The sequence below is a fragment of the Carlito syrichta genome, unplaced genomic scaffold (genome assembly GCF_000164805.1).
Source record: "Carlito syrichta isolate Samal-C Ts95f unplaced genomic scaffold, Tarsius_syrichta-2.0.1 Scaffold313443, whole genome shotgun sequence".
NCBI lineage: Eukaryota > Metazoa > Chordata > Mammalia > Primates > Tarsiidae > Carlito > Carlito syrichta.
This window is the reverse complement of record NW_007257539.1, coordinates 297,930-319,208: the sequence shown is the minus strand read 5'-3', so window position 1 is coordinate 319,208 and position 21,279 is coordinate 297,930. Positions and strand designations below refer to the sequence as shown.

The 21,279-nt window shown below is 38.1% G+C and overlaps 1 protein-coding gene across 5 annotated transcripts in view; it reads left to right on the top strand.

Moving 5' to 3' along the window:
* Nucleotides 1-21,279, top strand: part of ERLEC1 (endoplasmic reticulum lectin 1) — a 34,553-nt gene continuing 13,274 nt past the window's right edge. For 3 of the 5 annotated variants that reach the window (XM_008070476.2, XM_008070475.2, XM_021718776.1), the window contains exons 1-10: nt 1-228; nt 7,289-7,393; nt 9,536-9,616; nt 10,191-10,268; nt 10,410-10,473; nt 11,192-11,226; nt 13,535-13,758; nt 13,851-13,980; nt 17,724-17,885; nt 18,532-18,591. In XM_008070476.2, the coding sequence (XP_008068667.1) occupies nt 67-228; nt 7,289-7,393; nt 9,536-9,616; nt 10,191-10,268; nt 10,410-10,473; nt 11,192-11,226; nt 13,535-13,758; nt 13,851-13,980; nt 17,724-17,885; nt 18,532-18,591 (1,101 nt within the window). In that variant the 5' untranslated portion in view covers nt 1-66. The remainder of the gene's footprint in view (nt 229-7,288; nt 7,394-9,535; nt 9,617-10,190; nt 10,269-10,409; nt 10,474-11,191; nt 11,227-13,534; nt 13,759-13,850; nt 13,981-17,723; nt 17,886-18,531; nt 18,592-21,279) is intronic. The other 2 variants (XM_021718777.1, XM_008070477.2) reach the window with 2 other exon arrangements.

Below are 21,279 nucleotides of genomic sequence, written 5' to 3'. Positions count from 1 at the left end.
CTCCTCCACCTCTCCTCTTTGGGCAGAGAGGGTTGTGGCGGCGGCTGGAGAAAGCGGCGGCGGAGGATGGAGGAAGGAGGCGGCGGCGTGCGGAATCTGGTCCCCGGCGGGCCGGTGTTACTGGTCCTCTGCGGCCTCCTGGAGGCGTCCGGCGGCGGCCGAGCTCTCCCTCCGCTCACCGATGACATCCCTTTCCGAGTCAACTGGCCCGGCACCGAGTTCTCTCTGGTCAGTGCCCCCACGAGCCCCGCAGCCATCTCCCCTCCTCCTGGCACTAAGGATTCGGCTCATCCCTCGGTTTACTCTACTTCCCCTCGCCCCCCCAAAAAACCTTCTCTACAGGCACTTACCTTCACTCTCCAAGCCTGAGCCTCTTTGCCCGCGTATGTTCATTCATTCAGATTGTGAGGGTGTGTCCCCCATGCGAAGAATTTGGCCTCCAGCGATCACCTGCTCTCCCCTTTTCAATTCTGTCCTACTAGACCTTGTTTCCCAACACTCCCACCCTGTGGAAGAAGCTTTCTTAGAGTAACTGACACACTGATTCATCTTCCCTTTGGAGAATGCACGGCGGTTCTTCTGCACCAGCAGCCTGTCCCTCTGTAGCACACACCACCCCGCCACGGTACTGCAGACGCGAGTTCTCTTTCTCGTGTTCGTCCTTATTCTCTCGGGCACACCCACAGGCACACACAAACGCGCACAGCCCCCAGGGGACCTCTTCCCCCCTCAAAGTTGTTTCCGAGAGGGATATTTGGCCTGTGAGATGTTAACGACCCTTTATGCAGAGTATCCTTTGAAGTAAGCTTTTATGATGAGTTTTCCTAGCGTGAAGAACGTATTTATAACCTCAAGGGAATGAAAATTCCGTATTAGGGGCATAGACAGCTGAAAAGTCTTCCTATCTGCGTGTCACTACTGCAAGCCGGTAAAAATTGTGCTCTTAGGGTACTTCAAATTGAAGTCCTGGAGAAAGCAAAAGTTAAAAAAAACAAAACAAAAAAACTTATTCCAGTTACCTGCAATCATTCACTTTGGGAGATTATTTTTTTATATTGTTCTATTACTATTTTACTGAGACGTTAATAAGTGGTACCACGGTGTCTAAACAAGATTTGTCAAGTTATGTATATTATCATTTCCACAAAGTTTTCTATTTGCAAATGTTAGTTTTTTTGTTTATATTTCACACCTGATTTATTTCCCCAGCCCTCTGTTTTCCCATTCTGGTTATTCAATGGTTTTCAAGTTGATCTAGGTAAATATTTCTCTGGGGAGTCAGTTTTCTCTTTGTACTAATGTTGTAAAATATTAATATATTAAAATACGTATATGAATTTTTGTTATAAATCAAATTTAACTTTAGCATGCTTGGCGTGAGATACTTAAATCTGCCCCTCCATTGTTGTATCCAAAGAGCACACTTGTAATCAGCAAACATGGTAAATGTTTGAAGAATGGGGTCATTAACATTTTTTGCTCTTGCTAATATGTGGTTTTTTTAATTTTAAAAAATGCAGATATAAGCCAGGCTCGGTGGATCAGCCTGTAATCTCGCGCCTTTGGGAGGCTGAGATGAGTGGATTGCCTGAGCCCGCGGGTTCGACACCCACCTGGGCAATTTGGCAAGACCTCATCTCTACAATAAATCAAAATGAGCCAGGCGGTAGCAAGCGCCTGTAGTTCCAGCTACTTGGAAGGCTGAGGCGGAAGGATCGCCGGAGCCCAGCAGGTCGAGGCTGCGATGGCCGGGAGTGGCCACTGCACTCCAGTCTGGGTGACAGAGTGAGACTCCAACTCAAAAAAAAAAAAAAAAAAAATGCAGATATACAGCTTTGAAAAATTGTTGATCTATATGTGAAATGACTAAAACTAGCCTTTTTACTAGCAAATTGTTACATTTTCTTTCAGTCTTACGGTATGCTACACCAACCTTTCACTTATCTTATTAATTTTATTTTGAAATTTTCGGACTTTTTTGTTTGTTTTTTGATATGAAGTCTTGCTATGTTGCCCAAGCTGGAGTGCAGTGGCTACTTACAGGCACACTCAAGCTCACTATAGCCACTAACTCTTGGACTCAAGTAGTGCTCCTGCCTCAGCCTCCTGAGTAGCTGAGACTAAGGTGCTCACCCCTGCGCCTGGCTTTTTTTTTTTTTTTTAAGTTTGATTTATTTTGAGAAAAATCTAGAGACATTTTTCTGTGAATTGGCAAAAGGCCTAAGACTCTCATGCAAAAATAAGTCACTATAGTCATTATCACTGTTCTTTTTATTTTTACTTTTTTGAAATACTTGAAGCGTCCCTTCTGTGCTTTATTTAGTTGAAACTACTATCCTCCTCACTTGGCACTTTTTTTTTTTAATGGGCCAGCTGGCTAGATATTTATATCTGACTAATAAGCAGCTGTATGAAGTAGGATAAGGTCCTTTGTCTCTCTACTATCTGAAATTGGAAGAGACCAGAATGGAAGGTCCGATTTTTTTGTTTCCAAGTTTTAAAATTCCCTGTTTTAAATCATCTTCCATTCAGATATATCAAAACAACACAAACTCTTTTGCAATCTTGCTTTCAAATTTGCTTTAAAAAAGTATTAAGCACCAAAAATGCGTAAAAAAATTCACTCTGTCACCCAGGCTCGAGTGCAGTGGCAGGCTCACAGCCACCACAGCCTTGACCTGCTGGATTCAGGCTATCCTTCCTCCTCAGACTTCCAAGTAACTGGAAATACAGGCGCACGCCACCACGCCTGGCTAATTTTTTGATTTTATTGTAAAGGCAAGATCTCACCAAGTTGTCCAGTCTGTTCTTGAACCCCTGGGCTCAAGCAGTCCTGTTGTCTCTCCCTCCCAAAATGCTGGCATTACAGGCATGAGCCACTCACCCAGCCGTAAATTTTTTTGATGTTTACATTAACTAGTTAATAATTATGATATTCTTTGTTTACTGTATTTTACCATTTAGTTTTTGTTTTATGTATTTATTTTTCTTCTGAACTAATATTTCTGTGTCATGTTTATTCATTTCTTTAGAGTTCATAGTTGTCACCAAGTCTAACCACAAAATAATTTTCTGTCTACTATTGTTGATATGGAGTATATTCTTACTCAAAAACTTTCCCCAAGCACTATTGTTGGGAAGAATGTTGATGAAATCCATGGTTTACAGCCTGTCACAGACACTGACAGATTGTTTCACTGAGTGTATTTTACAGCCTTTCCCAGAATAGAAGTTTTATCTCTAACAATCTTGGTTCCTGCAGACCCATGTCAAACATTAGTAATTTCTCCCTTGCCAAGATATTTTTTAAAGCTTAATTTTAAAGTACCTCACTCCCTTTGATTAGTTTCATTATATAAAAATTTGACTTTATGTCAACTCACTGATAGTACTGCTCATACTGAAAATATTTTAAGTTATATAAAATAAGTATCTTAAACTATCTGTAATTCTGTACATTCCAAATTTATATTTTGGTTTTTTTTTTACTTGGAGTCTCACTCTGTCACCCAGACTGGAGTGCTGTGGCCGCTCCCAGCCACCGCAGCCTCGCCTGCTGGGCTCCAGCGATCCTTCCACCTCAGCCTTCCGAGTAGCCGGAATTACAGGCATGCGCTACCACGCCCGGCTGATTTTTTGATTTATTGTAGAGATGAGGTCTCGCTGCCCAGGCAGGTCTGGAACCCGCGGGCTCAGGCAATCCACTCACCTCAGCCTCCCAAAGGCGCGGGATTACAGTCTGAGCCACCGAGTCCAGCTTATATTTTGTTTTCTTAAAGTAGGAACTTGTTTTACAAAATTGGAATCCTCCTAGGTTTTGTTTTGTTTTGTTTTGGGGTGTGTTTTGTTTTGTTTTGTTTTTGAGTCAGGGTCTCACTTTGTCACCCAGGCTGGAGTGCAGTGGCACAATAACAACTCACCACAGCCTCGACTTCCTGGGCTCAGGCTATCCTTCCGCCTCAGCCTCCTGAGTAGCTGGGATTTCAGGCACACACCACCCGCCCAGCTTATTTTTCTGATTTTTTTTTTTTTTTTTTTTTTTTTTTGGCAAAGACAAAGCCTTACTATGTTACCCTAGTCTGGTCTCGAACTCCCAGACTCAAGCAGCTCTCCCACCTCAACCTCCCAAAATCCTGGGATTACAAGTATGAGCTGTGGTACCTGGCCCCTTATGATTTTAGTAGTAGATTTTGTTTTGTTTTGTTTTGTTTTTGTTTTGTTTTGTTTTGTTTGAATTGGAGTCTCACTTTGTCACTCAGGCTGGAGTGTAATGGCACGCTCAAGGCCACCGCAGCCTTGACCTTCTAAACTCAGGCTATCCTTCTGCCTCAGTCTCCCAGGAAGCTAGAACTACAGGTGAGTGCTACCATGCCCAGCTAATTTTATTATTTAGTGTAGAGACGATGTCTCGCCAAGATCTCCAGGCTAGTCTCGAACTCCTGGACTCAAGCAGTCCTCTCATCCCCACCTCCCAAAGTGCTGGAATTACAGACATGAGCCACTGTCTTGACCAGTAGATTTTTTTCTAATTTTTAACTTAAAAATGGCAGAAGATTAACTTTTTCTCAGTTTTTTACCAAAAAGTTGGGTAAAATTTGTTAAGATTATACTTTGTTGTTCCAGTTAGTGACTCACTCAGTACAGAGTCTTCAGATAGAATTACTGTTTGGTCTGTTCTGTTGAAGAGGGAAGCAGCCCTTTCTAAACTAATGGAAAACAAATATTTGCATTAAGAATCATCTTCCTTTTATTACTGAAGTTTTACACAAGCAGTTTCTTTTTCCACTGTTAGCATTTTGGTGACCATTTTAGTAAAATAAGTCAATATTGCTGTAGAATTCAACTCCGAACATCAGAGTTGCTCTGCTGTAACTCCAGCTTGGACTACTTCACAAATCAACATAAATACAGTTAAGTCATTTGCTACTGTCTGCCCTCACTACAGTACAAGAATGACTTAACAAGATGTCAAACCATCCATTGCTAATTGAATGTGAGTCGTTATTTGCCTAGCTTACTATCATATATTCTGGATATGTCTGAAAAACATTGAAAGGCATTATAAATGTGTCTTACAGCAAATTGTTGGCACAGCTAAATGAATGTTTCTGAGGATCCCTTTATTATAAATTTGGCTTTGCAACTCTTACTTTTAAATCTCTTTCTCTTTCTTCTTTTCTTTCTTTTCTTCCTTTTTGTAGAGACAGGTTCTTGCTCTTTTACCCAGACTGGTCTCGAATTCTTATCCTCGGAGATCTGCCTGCTTCAGCCTCCCAAAATTCTGAGTTTATAAGCATAAGCCACTGCATTCAGCCCAGATCTTATAATGGACTTAAAAAAAAGAGACAGGGCCTCACTATGTTGCGCAGCCTGGCATCAAAATCCTGATCTCAAATATATCTCCTACCTCAGCCTCCAGAGTAGCTGAGGGATTATAGCCACATACCACCAAGCCTAGGTTATAATGGTCTTTTAAACAAGGATTTTTGTTTAATGGCCATAATCCAGAGTTCTACATAGTAATCTAAAAAAAGATTGTGAAAACTAATTCAAATACATTAAAACAATTAAGAGCACATGGAATATGGGGCCAGTCTACTTGGGTTTTCTTGTTGTGTTAACCTTGCACAAGCCGGGCTCGGTGGCTCAGCCTGTAGTCTCGTGCTTTGGGAGGCTGAGGTGAGTGGATTGCCTGAGCCCGCAGGTTCTAGATCCATCTGGGCAACTTGGCGAGACCTCATCTCTACAATAATTCAAAAAATCAGCCAGGCGTGGTAGCGCGCGCCTGTAGTTCCAGCTACTTGGAAGGCTGAGGCGGACGGATCACCGGAGCCCAGCGGGTCGAGGCTGCGGTGGCCAGGAGCGGCCACTGCACTCCAGTCTGGTGACACAGTGAGACTCCAACTCAAAAAAAAAAAAAAAATCTTGCATAAATTGTTTAAACTCTGAGTCTCAGTGTTCTGTTTGTGAAAATGAGTATAATTATTGTTTTGAGGATTAATGAGTTAATAAATGTAAAACACTTAAGTCAGTACTGTCATAGAGTTAATACAGCTAGTACTTACTGCTTTGTTTTGTCTTGTCTTATTGTCTTTAGGAAAACATTGCTCTAATTTGCATTTGTGTTTAAGATTACCCTGATGCCAAGTAGTACTGGTTTTATTATAGTTAAGAGTTGCTTCCAGGTGCAGTGGCTCATGCCTGTAATCCCAGCACTTTGGGAGTGTCCAGGGGTTCCAGACCAGCCTGGGCAACTTGGCAAGACCTTGTCTCTATAGTAAATCAAAAAATTAGCCAGGTGTGGTGGTGCATGCCTGTGGTTCCAGTTACTTGAAGGCTGAGGTGGAAGGATCACCTGAGCCCAGCAGGTCGAGGCTACAGTGGCCGTGGGCATGCCACTGCACTCCAGCCTGGGTGACAGAGTGAGACTCTGACTCAAAAAAAAAAAAAGAAATTGAGAAAAGAACAGAGGTACTTAGTAAGAAATGGTTATTTCCTTGCCAAGAATAGCAAAATAGTTCCACTATCCTATAAAAAGAGAAAAGTGAAGAGAATTGAATGATCATAGGACACATAATACACAAAAAAAGTCTGCTTTAATAGTATCACATTTGCTATCAGAAATCAGAGATTTCTTTTACTAAAATAATATCAGTTATTAATTGTTCATTTGAATTATAGAGATTCATGTGAAACCAATGTGAATTTGTGTAAAAAGCTTTAATGATAGTTTTGTTGATATCTGAGTAAATTCATACATCTGCAAGGTATGAAAAATACGGCATCATATTATGTTTAAGTGTCCCATCCAGCATATATGAGAATACTGTACATTTATGAAATGCTGTGAATTGTTACCTATATATGGTAATTACTAATAGCAGTAATAAGCATTCAGTGATGGTGTAGCTATGAACATGCATTGCCTTTTGCTACTTTTTTTTTTTTTTGCCTTTTTTTTTCCCTTGCTATGTTGCGCAGACTGGTCTTGAATTCCGGGCTCTAGCATTCTCCTACCTCAGCTTCCCAAGTATAATCAATATTTTCACTTCAACTTATTGCATTACTACTTTTTTCTTAATATTCCAGCTGTATTGTTATTTTTTCTCTTGAATTATAACAGCAAGATGAAATTTGTTGTCTTTATTTTGTCTTTACAAAATATGTAACATATTTTCCCTCCTTTTTAAAAATCTTCTTTTGAAATGTTCAATTAGCTAGGACTAAAGTTATTCAGTATGATACAGTTTAACCAGAAAATAATGTAAATTTTTTGCTCTATTTCCAGCCTGCCACTGGAGTTTTATATAAAGAAGATAATTATGTTATCATGACAACTGCACATAAAGAAAAATATAAATGTATACTTCCCCTTGTGACAAGTGGGGATGAGGTAAGTTTCTATAAATATATTGATAATCCTGTTACTAGAGATACTTAAAACATTGCAACTGCATTCTTTGATTTAAAATTGAATAACAGAGGCTGGGCGTGGTGGCTTACTCCTATAATCACAGCACTTTGGGAAGCCGAAGTGAGATGATTGCCCAAGCCCACGGTTTCAAGACAAGGGGAACTTGGTTAGACTTCATCTCTACAATAAATCAAAAAGTTAGCTGGGTGCGGTGGCACCTGCCTGTAATTCCAGCGACTTGGAAGGCTGAGGCGGAAGGATCACCTGAGCCCAGCAGGTTGAGACTGCGGTGGCTGTGAGCATGCTACTCCACTCTAGCCTGGGTAACAGAGTGAGATTCCAACTCAAAAAATAATAATAATAAAATTGAATAACAGGTTTTTCACTAACCCTGTTTTAGCATAAAAATATTAATTACTTTTATTATTCCTGAATTCATTGATTTTGTAGTTTATCTTGGAAAAATTAGCACCTGATTATTGTTTTGAATAAAAATCCAATTCCATACTTTATTTTATAAAAATAAGGATTTTTATACAAGATATAATTTTTAAGTGTATATGTGACTTTTTATAAAGAATTTTTGTAAATAAGTCTGTAGGCACTCATGCTTTCTCGCTGCCTTAGCTCCTGTCCTTTTCTTCCTCCTAAAATGCCCACTGGCCTCTTATCCATCCTCCAAGGCAATGACTTCTTTCAAGGTGAGACAGGAGAGGCAGAATGGTACAATGAGAAGGACACCAGCCTGGGAGTCAGGAGGCTGAGGTATAGGCTATATAGCCAGCTGTGGAACCATGAACAGATTTGAAATTCAGTTTCTCCATTCAATAAATTTATTAAGTCAATTATATAATATCTTCATATTCTATAAAAATATTAAACCCAGTGCTTTCTTAAATTTTGTTCAGATTTGGAATCTATCTAAAACCACTACTGTTAATCTTTTTTTTTTGGAATGCAGTGGCATGATCACAGTCACTACAGCTTCAAACTCCTGGGCTCAGCCATTCCTTCTGCCTCACCCTCCCAAGTAGCTGGGACCACAATCGTGCACCACTACACCTGGCTAACTTTTTTTTTTTAGAGACAGTGTCTCACTATGTTGCCCAAACTGGTCTCAAACTACTGGGCTCAAGCTGTCCTCCTGCCTCAGTCTCCCAAATTGCTCAGATTACAGGCATAAACCACCACCCTCAGCCTAATCTCCTTAAGACACAAACACACACACATACACACACACACACACACACACACACAGTATTCAAATCTGAAATGTTTAAAAAAAAAATAGAAAACTGAAAAGTGCCTTAAAACTTCTGAATATGTTCTACAAGATTCAGCTATTCTAAGGCTTTCATAACTAGATAAATGTTTGAGTGCAAATATTAAACTTATGAAATACATTTATAAGAATTGTTCAGGAAAAACTTTTTCTTCTCCTTAAGTAGGAGTCTCACTCTATCACCCAGGCTGTAGTACAGTGGCATACTCAGAGCCATCACAGCCTTGACCTGCTGAGCTCAGGTAATCCTTCTACCTCAGCCTTCCAAGTAGCTGGAACCACAGGCACACACCACCACACCCAGCTAATTTTTTTTTTAATTGCAGAGACAAGATCTTGCCAAGTTGCCCAGGCTAGTCTTGAATCCCTGGACTCAGGCAGTCCTCTCATCTCTGCCTCCCAATGGGATTACAGGCATGAGCCACTGCACCCAGCCTTTTTTTTTTCTTTTTTTTAGATTTGAAAAAAATGAACAGGGTTGGATGCAGTGACTTATACTTGTAATCCCAGCACTCTAGGAGAATGAGGCAGAAGGATCACCTGAGCCCGTGAGGTCAAGGCTGCTGTAAGCCAAAATCGTGCCACTGCACTCCAGCCTGGGTGACAGAGTAAGACCACAACTTAGAAAAAAAAGAATGAACACTATGGAAGATTATTCTGTAGTTCCATATTTTGTACTTGAGTTCATTTGAAAGAAGTGGCATGCTGTAGGATCTTGTTAAAGATTTTGACTTTTTTCCTCTTTTATTTCCAAGCAGTTGTGATTTGACCAATGAGTTAATACCTAAATAGCAAAGTTCTAGAAAAATTGTAAGTATTAAACTCCAATTCTTTCTTAGGAAGAAGAAAAGGATTATAAAGGCCCTAATCCAAGAGAGCTTTTGGAACCACTGTTTAAACAAAGCAGTTGCTCCTACAGAGTATGTATTTTATGTTCACTTAACTAGAAAATGAATTTCCAGCAGCCAGTAGACCCTTAAAAATACTTCTGCATTTCTTCTTATTTTATTTTGTTGTATCAGATTTCAAGTTATGTGTAAATCTGTTATTCCTTAGTAATATTTTGTTCTTTTAAATTCCTGCATAATGTATGCAGCAGATACCCAGCAACATCAGTATGAAATCAGTCACTTACTAAACTGTTTTGAATATTTTTTCATTTCAAAAGAAAATTTTCTTACATAATAGAATTTTGGTTTAAAATGCTTATTGTTATTTTTTAAGCTATGTAAAAAATTATCCCTAAGCCAGATAGTTAGTACAGACCCCACGTGTCTTCTAGACCTATTTTCTTCACAGAATTCTCACCTACTGCTAATTAGTGAAAATAATGAATATATTTCAGAAGTTGTACATTTTCTGAGTCATAAGTGTAATTTAATGAAAGCTTACTCTAAATCTGGGAAGAAATCACTCCACTATTTCAGATATCAAAAAGTGCTTCAGCTGATTTTACATGGTGTTCATGTATTTAAATACATCCCTCTTTCTTAGATTGAGTCGTATTGGACTTACGAAGTATGTCATGGAAAACACATTCGGCAGTATCATGAAGAGAAAGAAACTGGTCAGGTATGTTTTTCTTCAAAGTATAAAGTATGGAACATTTAATAATGAGAATTTTAATAATGAGATTGATAGTTTTAAAGTTGTAGTCTTAAAATTTTTTTTTGCAAAATACTTACTATATTTTTATTCTTTTTTTAAATGTAGAAGATAAATATTCATGAATACTACCTTGGGAATATGTTGGCTAAGAACCTTCTATTTGAAAAAGGTTGGTCTTTACATAGTGATTTTATAGTAATGCTGGAATTGATTTTAAATGTATGTTTAGATTGGAATTTAAGAGGTTTTCTGGAGACTGAATTTTATAACACTGAAATAAGTTTCTGAACTGTCTTGTTAGAAACTTTTTTGGAAGAAGTCTTCATTTTCATTATTTTCTGCTTTGATAAAAATGCTTTTTTCCTACTTACTAACAAAGTTTTTAAAATCTGGTAGGATATACATATTAGTGTTATAATTCTATAGTGTTTGCCTTTTGCTTGGTTTAAGCAAATCTTTTATATGTGGAAATAGATGTGTCTTTCAAGTTGTGAATTATCTTTATTAATTATGTTATTCAAATTGGTCAACTATTTTAAAATTAAACTGTTCACTGAGATAAAAATACCTTAAAAGAAAATTGCCCTGGCCAGTTTTTTTTGCCTGACACAGAGTGTTTCCTAGGTAAAGATATAAAGATTAAATATTACGGTCTTTTCATACAAAACCATTTCAAGGAAACTAACTTTAAAGCAATAAGATAAAATCACATGTATATTTTGGCTCTTCTGTCGAAAGAAGTTTAAGGTTACAAAATTAGTTGAAAACTCAGTCATTTGTATTGTGTGTGTTTGTGTGTGTGTGTGTGTGTGTATGTGTGTATGTTGTATGTTATGTGTATGACAACTCATTCTTTACATCTACCTAACTATTACATTATTTCACAGAACGAGAAGCAGAAGAAAAGGAAAAATCAAATGAGGCAAGTAACAGATACTGGTTTTGGTTTTTTACTCAACATTTACTGTTAGTGAGGCATGAATATGTACAACCTAATTGACAGAATATAGCAGTGTGTTAACTATTAAATACTCCTCAGTCTTGGGTCAAACAGCATTAACAGTATATTTGCTTTTTCTGAGAAAAGTTACACTTTGATCTTTCTCTTTTAAATAAATCTATCACTGATATGTCTAGGAAAGTTTCTGTAATAGCATTACATCACGTCTTTGCTTAACTCTGGTTCCCTTTAATGTCAGAAACAATTCTAGTAAGAACTTTGCATTTTTTTCTTATTTGGTCTCCATCTCCAGTGGGTAAAATAGATAAACTATATATGTAAATAACAAGCTTCCAGACTGCAAGCATCTTAAAAGCAGGGACTATCTTTTATCTCTTTACCCCACAGTACAAAACCAGTGCCAGACATATTATAGGCACTTCATAAATGTTTACTGAATAAATGGATAAAAATGATGGCTAAAAAATAGATTGTTTAAAAGGAATGATTGCACAGGTTACATAATCAGTTTTTAAATACTCATGTAGTTCAAGGAATGCTTTCTGAATCCTAAGAATCTTCATACTTTAAATAACTTGATATAGGGTATCTATAAATGGCTAAATATAATGATATTTTTATTAGAAGTAAAGTTAAATGGCAAAGGCCTTGAAAATTACTTTAAAGGGATGCCTATAACTTAAAAGGGTGGCTTTGGGGGGAATTGATAAGCTAAGCATAGACACACACAGCACAGCTATTTTAAAAGATTTTAATTTTACAGACTACCTTTGAGATAAAATATTTATTTACTGTGACTCTGGAGGATAGCAAGATGGAATTCAAAGTGTGAAATGATAAAGGAAGAGGAAGAAAAGGGTAAGGGAAGAAAACTAACATTTATTGAGTCGCAATTTATAAAGCAAACAATTCCAGGCATGTAACAAGCTGATGTTTAATTCTCCCAACATCCTTTGAGTATATAGTCATACGTTGCTTAACAATGGAGGTTCATTCTGAGAAATGCATGGTTAGGTGATTCCATCATTGTGCGACCATGAGAGAGTGTACTTATACAAACCTAGATGGCATTTATTTTTTATTTATACTTTTTTCCTATGGAAAATCGAATGTCCAAGCATCGCTACTGAATATCAGTCATTTCCCCTATGTGATTTGCAAAGCCAATATCAAGTGCTGAATATCAGGTTTTTGTATGTGCTTCACTACAGTCTTATGGAATTACTGTCATGTATAATGCGGTCCATCGTTGACTGAAAGTCACATTATGTGACTCATGACTGTATATTATTATTCTACTTTTACAAATAAAAAAAAATTGAAATTTGGTCAAAGCCATAAATCTAGTAAATTCAAAGCTTGGATTTGAACCCAGGATTTTCTAATTTCAGACACTAGCGTAAAAATAGCATGCAAGAAAATCTCAGAATATTTTTCCCTCGAAACATTTATTGCCAGTTTTAGACATGGTGCTGACAGAGTACCAAAGTGATATAAGATAAGATCCCTGCCTCCAAAGAGCTTGCTTAGAGATTTGATTAACAATATTTTTTTAAAGCCCTTACATTTTTCCTGTGTTTATGAAAAGTATGGGAGCTAACTTCTTCAATCCTTGTCTTCTCAGTTTATATCTTCTATTCCCCCATTCCATGAAAATTTTTAGTCTGTCTGCTGGCCTTGAATAGATTAATATAGGAGTTTATATGCTGAACAGTATGTGCTGTTAAAACAGGGAAGAGAAGTAAGCAGATTAATTAACCAGCACTATATTTTAATTCCTGTTTTAGTATATAATATTTTACTCTATAGCCCTATTTTTTGGCACATTAACCTTCAGTAGAATCTAAACTCTAAGACAGTCATTCACTGAGAGTTTAGAGAAGAAAGCTCTGAGCAACCCAGTACAGTAAGCTCATATATTTTTATCTTAATCTCTTTCTTTAGAACTGTTGAGAATAATTTATATTAATCATGAACTCGTAGCACTCTGTTTAATGCACATTGACTTACATCTTAATTTTAGCACCAAATAATAATCTTTTTTGCTATATTAACTAACTCTGAAAACATATATTTGCTCAAATAAGAACTTATGAATCAAAACAATATTAGAGGAAGAACTTAAAGAAAATACAGAAATGTTACCTTTCAGCTTATAAATAAAATGTCGTTTTTCTTCCTTTCAGAATAATAAGTTCTTCTCCCATCCTTACTCCCATCTCCATTTCTAATGAAAAGTCTGTCTTATACTCTTTTTTTTTTTTTAAAGATTCCCACTAAAAATATCGAAGGTCAGATGACACCATACTATCCAGTGGGAATGGGAAATGGTACACCTTGTAGTTTGAAACAGAACCGGCCCAGATCAAGTACTGTGATGTACATATGTCATCCTGAATCTAAGCATGAAATTCTTTCAGTAGCTGAAGTTACAACTTGTGAATATGAAGTTGTCATTTTGACACCACTCTTGTGCAGTCATCCTAAATATAGGTAGGATGTGCATTTAATATTTTAAACAAAATGCACACAAATACGTTAAAGTGTTCTGTGCTTAGCTTTAATACTTTGTTCTTACTGAATAGGTTCAGAGCATCTCCTGTGAATGACATATTTTGCCAATCAATGCCAGGATCACCTTTTAAGCCCCTCACCCTGAGGCAGTTGGAGCAGCAGGAAGAAATACTAAGGGTACCTTTTAGGAGAAGTAAAGAGGTATGAGAATTATCTAATGATTAGATATCTAATATCTAATGCTTCATTTTCCAAATGTCTGAGCATATATCAATATTTTAAAGATTTCTGTAGTATAGTAGTAGTAATTTACTGGCTCAGAATTTTAAATTCCACTTATTTGTATTTATTTTAATCCTTTTCCTTATTCTAGTACTTCTCAAACTATTTTAATATTCCCTTATGATCATAATTTTATAATATTTTAAAGTTTGGACATCCTATTTACTGTAATTTTTAGGCAGTTGTCCCAGCTAAGCCTCTTGAATAAAATAGACTGCAACCACATCTCTATCTCCTTCCTACACATTATTTATTCTTCAGCTCATTGCTGTCCTTTTTACCACTTCTTTCTGCTGCTTTTTTCTTTCGATATGCTGTCTTCCCTCTTCATCTGCTTATTGGACATGGCCATAGGTGTTGTCAGTGATCTCACACTCATCATTTTTTCTCTTCCACACTGATCCTTATCTTGTCTTTCCAATGCTGTTAAAGCTCTATGCTCTACCAAATTGTCCAAGTCTGAAACCTAAGTCATTTTTTTGTACCTATCTCTTTACTTATTTCAAACTCTAATCATTCACTAAGAGCCATCAGTATTCTCTTCTAAAGACCTTTCAAATCCATCCTGTGATTAGTTCAGGACCTCATTATTTTCTAGAACCAGAATCTGGTCTCACAAATATTCTTTCCAATTCCTCCCACATGGCTGATAAAATGCTTTCTAAAGTGAGCATTTGATTATATATTTAATCTTTTGATGGTTAACATGATCTGCACCTCAGGATAAAATCATCACTCGTGGAATACAGGCACTTTTGTGGTCTGGCTTCAGCCTCATCTTTTATCACCATTTCCTTTATCCCAGCTTTTTGAACAATTTAGGATTTCCAGCCAGGTGCAGTAGCTCACACCTGTAATCCCAGCACTTTGGGGGTTTGAGACAGGAGGATCTCTTGAGCCCAGGAGTTCAGGACCAACCTGGGTAACATAGACATTGTTTTCACAAAAAAATAATACAAAAATGAGGTGTGTGTGGTGACACGCACCTATCGTCCCTACTTGGAAAGCTCAGGTGGGAGAGTCACATGAGCCAGGAGGCTGAGGCTGCAATGAGGCTGTGTTAACTGCCAAAAGTTGGGGGTTTGGGTTTTTTTTTTTTTTTGGTGGGTTTTTTTGTTTTGTTTTGTTTTTTGGTTTCTGGTTTATTTTGAGATTGTTCTTGTTTTTGTTTTTATTTTGAGTCAGAATCTCACTATGTCACCCAGGCTGGAGTGCAGTGGCATTCTCACAGCTACCACAGCCTCGACCTACTGGGCTCAGGCAATCCTTCAACCAACCTTCTAAGTAGCTGGGAGTGTAGGTATGTATCACCGCGCTGGCTAATTTTTTTATTTATTGTAGAGACGGTCTCACCATGTTGCCCAGAATGGTCTTAAAATCCTGGGCTCAAGCAATCCTCTTGCCTCGGCCTCCCAAAGTACTAGGATTATAGGCATGAGCCACTGTGCCTGGCCTCAGATGATTAAGTACATAATCAAGTGTTTGTTTTAGGAAGAACTCAGGAGGTACAGCTGAGGTGAGCTGTGATCATATCTCTAGCCTGAGAGACAGTGAGATCCTGTCTCAAAAATTAAAAGTCCTTGAAAAAAAAAAAAGACACTATTTTGGCAATCCTTATCCTTTCTGACATTGGGAGGAAGAGAAGATAAGGCCATTGGTTTCTGGAGTAACCATCCAATGACTCCTACAAGCTGAAGTAGAAGCAAAAGAACCACAATTTGTTGGTGGTAACTATACCAAGTGAAAAAGGAGACATAGTATCCACTATATATTTACCATTTGCTTTTTTTTTTTTTGAGTCAGAGTCTCACTCTGTCACTAGAGTGCAGTGGCAAAATCATGGCCAACTACAGCCTCAACCAGCTGGACTCTGTTGATCCTTCCGCCTCAACCTCCCAAGTACAGACGTGAACCTCCATGCCTGGAAACTATCCAATTTTTATAAACTATTCAGTTATAATTGACGTACTCACTTCTTCTGTTCGGGTCTAGATTCATTTCCTCTTCACTCACTGTCAATACCCATTTAACCTCCAGATGCTAGCTTATTAACCTCTTTTGTAATTATTCTTTTCTCTCTACCCCAACGCCACCATTGTCTTACTTTCAATTCTCTTTGTCTCTGACCTGGGTTACTGCAACTCCTTACTTGACTCTCTACTTCTAGGTTTGTCCCTTGCTATTCATTCTTCCTTGCCACTGTTAAAGTAATATTAAAAATATGATCACAACATAACTTTGCCTAAAACTTGTAAAATAATATCCAGACTTCTTAGCATATAGTCTTCTACCATACAGTGCCTGCTTGTCTTTTGCGTTTTAAATATTATAATACCAGCCGGGCTCGGTGGCTTATCCTGTAATCCCGCACATTTGGGAGGCTAAGGTGAGTGGATTGCCTGAGCCCGCAGGTTTGAGACTCGCCTGGGCAGTGAGACCTCATCTCTACAATAAATCAAAAAATCAGCCAGTCATGGTAGCGCATACCTGTAATTCCAGCTACTCGGAAGGCTAAGGCGGAAGGATCACTGGAGCCCAGCAGGCAAGGCTGCGGTGGCCGGGAGCGACCACTGCACTCCAGTCTGGGCGACCGAGAGAGACTCCAACTCAAAAAAAAAAAAAAATTATAATACCATGTCTTTGTTTTTACTTCTTCCTCAAGTCTACATGCATATACAGACAGTCACAGAACACACACATAGACACATAAGTCACAAATTAGTCCTGTTTTAAAAATTGATCTAGGGTTTTCTCTTCGTGGAGTCTTCATATTTCAGTTCTTGATCAAAGCCTATTTGAACCACCCTTTTCTCTGTGAGTCTGCTGTTTGGTGCATCCTTATTAGTTTGTATCTTTCCTACTAAATTTCAAGTTCCTTAATGGCAACAAACAAGTCCTGTTACGTTAATAATTGTAACTCATATTCATATTCATTCCCACTCAGCATGTCTTTACCCTTGTTACCCTTTTTTGACCCTTAGTGACCACATTTTGCAAACTTAAATTTGGGAACATAAAGCCTATTAAGTAGGAAAGTACTTATTAAGAATAATGAGATAGGCCTGAGCGACAGAGTGAGACTCCAACTCAAAAAAAGAAGAATGAGATAAAATACATGAAATGGAAATTATCCCTTTATGTTTAGGATGGTCACCATATCCCTCACTGATAGGTAGAACTAACATTTGTCTAGAGCTTTCTCTATACTATTAAGTGTGGCAAAGTCCATTTTCTTAAAACACATTAAAAATAAATAGACAGTCGGGCTCGGTGGTTCAGCTTGTAATCCCACGCCTTGGGAGGCTGAGGTGAGTGGATTGCCTAAGCCCGTGGGTTCGAGACCCTCCTGGACAAGTTGGCGAGACATCGTCTCTACAATAAATCAAAAATTAGCCGGGCGTGGTAGCGCGCACCTGTAGTTCCAGCTACTTGGAAAGCTGAGGCGGAAGGATCGCCGGAGCCCAGCAGGTCGAGTCTGTGGTAGCCGGGAGTGGCCACTGCACTCCAGTCTAGGCGACAGTGAGACTCCAACTCAAAAAAAAAAAAAAAGTAGACAGTTTTTTTCCAAACTTTCTACAGTTTAAAAATAATAACTTAAGCCATATCTGAAGAAAACTAAGTGTCACTTGGAAGACCTTAAACATATGTATGTTTAATTTTAGGAAGATTTGCAATCAACTAAAGAAGAGAGATTTCCAGCAATCCACAAACCCATTGCTATTGGCTCTCAGCCATTACTCACTGTTGGAACAACCCACATATCCAAGTTGACAGATGACCAACTCATAAAAGAGTTCCTTAGTGGTTCTTACTGCTTTCACGGGGTGAGAAGTAAACCTTCAGTTGAAATATATTTCTTACAACTTTTATTTGCCAGATGTTTAGTCAATGGGCATACGCAGTGCTGAAAAGGTTTTGTCTATAGAGAAATGCCAGGATTTTGCCATCCCTGATGGCTGCCTCTCTCCATGCTCTCTTTTCCTTTTTTTTTCTTATTTTATTTTCTCTCTGCTCTCATACCCTCACATCTCTGTTATCTAATCCATATCCTTTATGTTCCCTTTACTCACAAGGTAAAACTTGACATTTTCTCTGGCAATCATGTATGACTGATTGACTGCTAAGATGAGCATCAATGATTGGTATCCTACATTTTAGCTATGTAACAGTCACATTTCAAGCTTGAGTTAACTCTTCCTTTATAGAGATAAAATTTTGCCCTTATTAGCATCAGTGGGAAATACACTTACATGTAGACTTTTTATTTTATTTTACTTTACCAAGACAGAACAGCAGTATTCTCTGATTTGTCTTTTTTTTTCCTCTCTCACTTTAGTTTTACTTTTCAGCCATAGTGTTGCTATTACAGGTTTTTAAATTACATGTACCATCATCACTATCATGAGGCAGTATTGAGACAGACCAGTGCCCCTTTCTCTGTGCTTAACTTAATCTTTTTCTTTCCTTTAGGGTGTTGGTTGGTGGAAATATGAATTCTGCTATGGCAAACATGTACATCAATACCATGAGGTATAGAATAGCATTTATACATCGTTCTACCACTAGGTGGCTCAACATTGAAATATTTTGTGGGAAAAAGGAGGGGGAATGGTGTTACTTTTAATTATGAGATGATTTTACTGTGGAAATACTTATCACAGTATCTCCAAATTTTGGAAACTAGAACACTTGGCATTAACCAAGTCAGTCATCTTAAAGTGATACTGCTTATTAACTACTTATAGTCTTATACTACTTTGAGCCTGGTAAAATAATAAGCTATTGTAACTATACCTTTTCACTTTGATCAAGAAGTTAGTTATTCATATAACTCATCTTTAAATTACAAAAATAAATGGTAAGATGGTACATTACTACTAGAGTTAGTAAAACAGTAAGTACAGCTAATTTCTCAGCTAAAACAAGCTAATTTCTCAGCTAAAACAAGAAGGTGCCATATCATCTTAGTTTAAAATAAGATAAGTTTTAGGATTATACACATTAGGTTTATATTCTTACTTTTATTTAAAATTCTGTAACTCATTATATTTTCCCTTACTTGAGCCTACCTGCTTAAATTCTGAGGTTCAAGCTCCAATAACTTTATTTGTCATACTTAGGTGAAATAAAGTGTTAGATATTGAAGATAAACTTTAGTTAATAAATATTGACTTGGCAACTTTAAAAGACTCTTCATTCCCTAAAAAAAAAACAAAAACAAAAAAAAACCCAGAACTAGTAATTAGGAGATATATATTTGCCCATTCAAGATGTTTTACACTGATCTTAAATTCCAAAATGGACCAGATTGGGACAAATCGTTAACTCACCTTGTACTTTTAAATCATCTAAAATATGTGAGGCATCTATAAACTAGGATTTTTTTTTTCTTCACTTAACCCTGAGAAGTTTCACTTAAGTATTCTTTCCATTTATTCTTGCTGCTCTGCAGATGTTGTATTTATTTATTTTTTAATGGTTCCATCTTTTTTTTTTCAAAGATACGGGGTACAATTCCGGGTTAGGTATACAAATGTTCATTATGCAGGTACCCTTGCTGATGAGGTATGCCTCTCCCTCCCCTAGCAGTTTCCCTCAACTGTCAATCCCCTGGCAGTTTACCACTACTGGGAAATATATAATATATATTATAGTATTATGATAATTATTTTTATAACATTTATTAGTACAGAAAAAGGATAAACTACATCTAACAATAATCCAGATAATACTCAATGACTTTTTTTTTTGAGTTGGTGTCTCACCCTGTCACCCAGGTTGCACTGCAGTGACACACTCACAGCCACCACAGCCTTGATCTGCAGGGCTCAGGAGATCCTTCCACCTCAGCCTTCCAAGTAGCTGGGACTACAGGCATGCGCCACCACGCCCGGCAAATTTTTTGATTTATTGTGGAGACAAGGTCTTGCCAAGTTGCCTAGACTAGTCTTGAACTTGTAGGCTCAGGCAGTCCTCTCACCTTGGCCTCCCAAAGTGCTGGTATTATAGGGGTTAGCCACCACACTCAAGCAACTTTTTTAAATTAAAGGAATATATGCCACAACTTTAAAATAAAAAGTTAATTTCTCTTCTGCCATCATCCCACTTCCCAAAAGTATTGCTGTTAACATTTTCATAGTTAACCTTCCACAAGGAAAAAAAAAGATGCACATATATAAATGTTGGTTCAACCTTTATTTATAGGGAAGGGATCATGGTCTGCTCTGCACTTGTTCTTTTCACTTAGTATCTTGGAGATGGTTCAGTGCCAACAACAAACTCATTCTTTTCAGTAGGTACAGAGGATTATGTCTATACCTACAGTGGATTTAACCAAGCCTCTACTGGTGGACTTCTACTTTGTTTCCAGTTTTTGCTATGATACTGTTTTAGTGAACATTTTTAAATAGCTCTGTGGGCTAGGCTCAGTGGCTCAGCCTGTAATCCCAGCACCTTGGGAGACCAAGGTCAGTGGATTGCCAGAGCCCGCAGGTTTGAGACCAGCTCAGACAATGTGGTGAGACCTCGTCTCTACAATAAATCAAAAATTAGCTAGACATGGTAGCACACACCCAGCATGTAGTTCCAGCTACTTGGAAGGCTGAAGCAGAAGGATCGCCAGAGCCCAGCAGGTTGATGCTGGAGTGGCTATGAGTATGCCACGGCACTCCAGCCTGGGCAACAGAGTGAGACTCCAATTCAAAAAATAAATAAACAAAGTAAAGTAGCTCTGTGATGTACTTCGCAGTATATTAATAGGGCATGTTTCTCTCTGTGTACTTTCTAGATCAGTGTACATATATACTGGAAACTGCATACTGTTCAAAAGGTTGAACCAGTTTACATTGCCACTAACAATGGCTGTTTTCTCATATATTTCCCAGTACTACCTTTGGCCTACTTACTTTGGCTTAGAACCTTCTGAGAGACACTGTTGGGTGTTTTGAGAAATATAAAAATAACAGTGGCCGGGTGTGGTGGCTCACACCTATAATCCCAGCACTTTGGGAGGCCAAGGTGAAATGATTACCTGAGCCCACGAGTTCAAGACCAGCCTGGGCAGCGAGACCTCATCTCTACAAAAAATGAAAAAAATCAGCCGGGCGTGGTAGCGCACGCCTGTAATTCTGGCTACTCGGAAGGCTGAGGTGGAAGGATCACCGGAGTCCAGCAGGTCGAGGCTGCAGTGGCCGGGAGCGGCCTCTGCACTCCAGTCTG